This window comes from Tachysurus fulvidraco, chromosome 1, assembly GCF_022655615.1.
Source record: "Tachysurus fulvidraco isolate hzauxx_2018 chromosome 1, HZAU_PFXX_2.0, whole genome shotgun sequence".
NCBI classification, from domain to species: domain Eukaryota; kingdom Metazoa; phylum Chordata; class Actinopteri; order Siluriformes; family Bagridae; genus Tachysurus; species Tachysurus fulvidraco.
This window is the reverse complement of record NC_062518.1, coordinates 5,910,707-5,916,720: the sequence shown is the minus strand read 5'-3', so window position 1 is coordinate 5,916,720 and position 6,014 is coordinate 5,910,707. Positions and strand designations below refer to the sequence as shown.

The window sequence follows — 6,014 nt, the reverse complement described above, 5'->3', positions numbered from 1 at the left end:
GCAGGCAGCTTGCGCGAGAGGCTGTGACGTCAGTGAGGAGAGGGGATGGATAAGGGGCGTGGTTGTGAGCAGAAAGCTAGGGGCTGTGGCACCAGAGATCGCAGTGGCCCCTGAAATTGGGGGGTGGGGGTGGGGATGGGGGGGGGGAGAACAACACTTTTAAATGCTATCAAGTTTCAATGTTATTGGCAGTGTTTAGTTTCCATGGCAACCATGGGGCGATGGATATTTAGAGCAGGGGCGTCCAAATGCAGTCCAGCACAGTTTGGTGGTTTCTTAAGTCGTGCACCTTTGCTTTAGAGCCTGTGGGCACATGATGGTGGATAAGAGGAGGGATAAAGGGAAAAAAGAAGGTGAGAAAAAGAAATAGCGTGGGAGGAATTGAAAAAATGGTGCAAATAGGAAGCAGAGAGTGCACCATTACCATAGGGAGAAGTCTAATTTGCAGATAGTGATGTTCATTGAGTCATTTTATTGATTCGACTCTTTCAACACAGACCGAGTATTCAAATGAAACATGATTCATTTTGATTCATTTTATTCACCACTCACAGCACTAGACAGAAATGCTGCTTATCTAGCAGCTCGTATTTACAGCTAATAAAGCACATACATTTGTGAGAGTCCAGTAGCACCGCATTTATAATGAAGAATTGATAGGAAAAAAATCAAAGCTCGAAAAACAACAGAGGCAAGGTTTTTGGTGTTCGATCTTTCTTGTGAATCAATCTGTCCAACCTAATTAAAAGAGTTGTTAGAAAAGAATCGATTTGTTTGCAAACCACTCATCACTAGTCATAGACTCCTGCAGAGACACTGCCATGTTTTGAGTCACTGAGTATTTAAAGCATCGGCACGCTACTGATTCATGCCAAGCAGAACAGTACGAACCAAGGCCGGGCAACGTGCTTTTTATTTTTTGTTTGCTTCCATCTCCCACTTCTAAATGTCATCTTAACACTTGTGAAGAGCTCATGAACGTCACAAGAACATAGCGCTGGTCAGCTCCCTTGAGTGGACATTTGATCCACACTTATTACTTAGTTAGGATTCTGGCAGATTGTATTTTTCAGACATCGAGTGCTAACCAGATTGAAGAGGAGGCGGCAAATTGAGTCCTAACATGCCGCAAAAAAGCTGAGAGACTAATCAATGAATCAGATTTATCATATTCAGTGTAGGATTTTATATTAGTCAAAATAGTCAAAGAACTTTTCATAACAATGCGATTTTCGGAATACGTCCGCGTCCGTCGTGTGACTTGACCAACAACATAAAATGCACAAATCTACCCAGAGCACAAAAGGATTATTATCGTATTAATCAGAGAACTAAAGGCACACTTTCATTTTTGTTTTTCCACACAAACAGAGGTGTTTGGTGTCTTGAAATGCGGTGTTTATGCAAAGTTAATCAGATCTGCTGTGACTCAGAGTTTGAGCGAGCGAGAGAGAGCGAGAGAGTGAGTACAGTGCACAAGGCGCAGTGCATCACCATGGCAGCCAAAGTCCCACCCGCGTCCTGCAGGTGTGTGACTCACCCATCAGCTCCACAAAGAGACAGAGGATGCCGCAGACACAATCTCCACATCTCTCTCTTTCTCTCTGTGTGACACATGTCATACGGCCAACTTCCAACGTGGATGCACTGCTCAGCCTCGCACTCATTCACAAACTCGCTCCATCACTTTTCCTCACAGTGCAGTAACTCTAGAGATGATTACATATTAGTGTAAAGCACACATACATAAACACCGCAACTCCTGGATCACCTTCACATGTGAAAAATAAATAATAAAATAATCATTCTGGCAAATCACTGACATCAAATCTTTTTCCTGATACCGATATATACTGTACATGCCCCTGGTACGGGATATTAGATTGTGGTGAAGGGTGTAGCCATGGTCCGTGGTGTGGGAGGAAAAACAGACAACGGTGATACTGAAAGATCCTGTTTATTAAAAAAGTGTGAGAATCAAGATGACCGGAACACCTAGTCTTTAACGTCATGCTGAAATGAACCGAATAAGAGCGGCATGTAATACGATCGCGGATGACAAAAGGACCCCGGAAAAATAGACGAGAAAATGGAAAATGAAACAAAAATGAAATAAAGATGAAAAAAAAAATGCAGGACTTTATCTTGGGTTTAATAGAAATATTTTACCAAATCAACCCATTATATTTCACCTACTGTATATGATGTGGAATTGGTCAAACTGGACAGTTAGGAAGATAGGAAAAATGGTTTTGGTCAAGCTGCTAAGAGTGGAAAAGGATGTGGTAGTCTAGTGGTTAAGGTGTGGGATTAACAATCAAAAAGGTCATGAGTTTAAATCCCAGGCCCCTGAACAAGACCCTTAACCCTCAATTGCTCAGATGAGAAAAAAATTAGATTAAAATGTAAGTCGTTCTGGATAAGTGCATCTGCCAAAAGTACAGTAAACGTACCTGACGGTGTCTTCTAGTGTCATAGCCCTGTTCATACCAATGTTCAATGTTTTGTGCATACTGAGATGCTTTTCTGCTCAACACGGTTGTACAAAGTGCTTATTTGATCTACTACAGCAGTCCTGTACACAAGTTTTTACCGGTGCGTAACCTCTAGAGACCACCGTGCCTGAAAAACACAGGGAATCAGCAGTTTCTCAAATAGTACTCAAAGCCAAGTGGTAAAGCGTCTGTAATCTGTATTAACATGATGTTAATACAGGAAACAGCAGCATCATTACGCTTAGCTTATGTACAGGCAAAGATCTGGCATCAAATACACTTCTTCTTCTTCAGCACATCTTCACACTCACACAGGACAGTGACTTTTCCATAATGAAACATGATCATATGGCATGTATAGATTTCACATCAATAATTTAAGGGCAGAATAACCGGCTGCGCTATACGGTATGCCTCCTTCACGTTTGGTAGCTTGTTTGTTTTTGCTACGTATAAAAACAAGCCAGAGTGCAGCAGCAATGCAGCCTGCGAGTCCGAGTCCTATTTCCAATTTGGAAATACCAAATGAAAAAGGCAACTAAGCATAAACGCACAGCCAAGTAAGCAATACACAGGTGTTATATCAGCAAATTACCCCTGCGCCTGGACAAAAGAGATCCATTTATATAATATGGCCTGAAGCTGAAAAGAAAATAGTGTGGTTTGATCTGAACCTACATTACTGCAATTACAATAATAGCAGGTCTTATAAAAGCTTACAGCTCAGCACGTCATACCCTTTGTCCACCCACACACACACACAAACACACACACACACACACAATAAAAAGTGTCAATTGTATACAGAAAACACATTAATTCACAATAAATTATGGTTATTTATCCACTGAATTTTTTTACCAGGCAAAAATCTATTTCAAGCTGAAGACTTTTGAAGAGTTTGGCTTCTGTCAAGAGCAGACTAAGTTTGTACTCTGCACTGATATTAATCTCAGAAAAAGCCTCTCTTTTCTGTCAAAGTTCAGGATCAGAAGCTCTGCCTATCGCCGCACGGCTGCTCTAAGCTTAGCCGATCTTCCTCTCGGATTCTCCCCGACCTCCTCCTTACTGGGAAGCACGACTTTCCTCTGCAGTCTGACCCAGTGGACGCTCTCCCTGCCTCCTTCCTCTTCCTCTGCATCATCATCATCCTCTTCTTCTGGTTTCCTCTGGAGGTGGGCGCGTGCCCTCTGGCGGATGCTGCGGCGTGGCGGGGCGCTGAGATCCTCTCCTCTGAGGAAGCGCTTAGCGATGCGGTCCTCTAACGAGTGGAACGTGAGGACGCAGAGGCGACCGCCCGGCCGGAGGAAGTCCTGAGCTGTCTGGAGTCCTGCTACAAGCTCGTTCAGTTCATCGTTCACAAGAATACGCAGCGCCTGGAAGGTTTTAGTGGCCACATGCGAGGGCCTCTGCAGGCGGTCACGGCGAGCGTAAAGAGCGCTAGCTGGGAATGCACCTGCAAAGAAAGGGGGCAAGAATGAAAAATATATAAAATAAATAATAAAAAATCTAATAAGTACATTTAGGAGCCGGTAACATTTGGGGTTTTACGTATATATTACAGGTTTCAAACTTTTTTCCTCTCAACCTCATTTGCTATAGACCAATGCCATGAAGTAGAAGAGAATTTCTAAGGACCTCAAAATGTGATAAACAATGAAAAAGTTCCCTTTTGGAGGAAACGTCACCATCTCAGTGCTCTAGATCCGCCTTCAGACAGATCCGGGTTGTCACCGGTGTCCCTTAGGGTTTCCTCCGGGCTCTCTGGTTTTCCCACACCCCCGAAAACATGCTAGTAGAAGTAGATTGAGTGGCTACTCTATCGTAAGTTGTTCGTGAGTGTGAATTAGTGCATGCATGATGCCCTGAGATGGACCGACATCCCATCCCTGTGGTTTACCTGCCACATGCATGCTGTCATGCATGGGATAGGCTCCAGATCAACCGAGGGTCATGGCCGATCCCGTGCATGACAGGATGCGTGACCAGGATAAAGCACTTACTGAATATGAAAGAATAAACTCAAGATTTTCTCTTTGATATGAATGTCAAGTCTCATAAAAAAACAAAATGAAAAAAAAAATTGTGTATAAAAAAATTGAATAAAATAAAATTTTATTGAATTTATAACTTATATTTCTAAAATGTTTTATATTTTATCTCAAAATGTATTTTGTTATTTACTTACTACTATTATTTATATTACATAATAAATAATAATATTATTATTATTATTATCATTCATTTTAACTACTTTCTAAAATTTCAGTGTTACAATTTCATGTCAAAATACGTGAAAAATATCTGCAATATTTCATTAAAAAAGAACTAACACTTTACCGTGATAACAATATTATATAATTGGCCAAACCTTCTAAATATTTCCAGTAATTTTACATTCAAATGCAAGTCTAAATCAACCTAAAAACAGAGAATATTTTTCATTCGTTATACTGTTGATAAATTGTTGAGATTTATTTATTTATTTTCGCTCTTAAGAATAAGTCCGAGTAACCAAAGGAAATCCCTAAACTATGTTCTAATTCACATTTCCCTAATCAACTTCTCAACAGTTCCTGAACATCTATTATTGAGGAAATAAATAGCTTTACCTCGTTTAAACGCAACATGATTAATCTCCTGCAACAGATGTCTATTTGCTAAGGGCTACTGTCACTCTTCTGGACCTTATTACTATAAAAGCAGAACTAATGGACATTAACAGGAGCACAGTATGTGCTTGAGAGCCTATGATTTATAACCCTAATGGCTTAAAATATTAAAAATGCCAAATAGAAAATCCAGGCATATACAAGTCTGAACTTCTGAAAGCACATTTTCAGTATTATCACGGCTCAGCATGGGTTATACAGCCACGAATCTGCAAACATGAGGACTGATGTACTCACAAAGCTTAGGCACAATGAAAACGGCTCAGAGGCCATCGTACGCTACAAACCTCCAAACAACAGCAAAGCCTCACAACAGGCTTTAGATTTAAGATTACAGAGGCTTTTTTTCCCTTTGACTCTCTACCAGAAAAAAAAAGGTTTATTTCCAGTGTTGTCAGTCTTCTTGCTGTTCTTAAGGCACAATTCAGCTTTGGTGAGTCAATCAAAAACTGAGAACGCGATGTTTCCCATGGCAACATTTAAGAAAATGAGTACAAACCGAGAGCCGTGGTGTATATAAACTCAAACGTAATTCAGATCTTTTGAAAGAAAGACAACGAAGGATTTGTCAGAAACAAAAAAAATAAATAAATAATTGAAACTGTTTTATTCTCAACCAATTTGGTTACCTGCCAACTCCCACCCACTAGCCAGCACTCCCTGTCATGCAACAGCTACCAGCTGGGGAGGATGAAGGCTAAGCGTGCTTTTGGTTTAGTCAGAAAAAGAGCATGGTTTGCATGAAAACCTGACAATGTGAACGCTGTAGAAAACCGAGCCAACACTAGAGACTCCTTCCGTAAAATGTACACAAACGGCTCCTTATAGAAAGCTTCGGTTTCCGTAT

General features: G+C 40.8%; 1 protein-coding gene across 3 annotated transcripts in view; it reads right to left on the bottom strand.

The window, feature by feature from the left end:
* Positions 1-521: 521 nt before the first annotated feature.
* mettl15 (methyltransferase like 15) overlaps positions 522-6,014 on the bottom strand; it is a 77,795-nt gene continuing 72,302 nt past the window's right edge. For all 3 annotated transcript variants that reach the window (XM_027137144.2, XM_047817057.1, XM_047817053.1), the window contains one exon: positions 522-3,951. In XM_027137144.2, the coding sequence (XP_026992945.2) occupies positions 3,497-3,951 (455 nt within the window). In that variant the 3' untranslated portion in view covers positions 522-3,496. The remainder of the gene's footprint in view (positions 3,952-6,014) is intronic.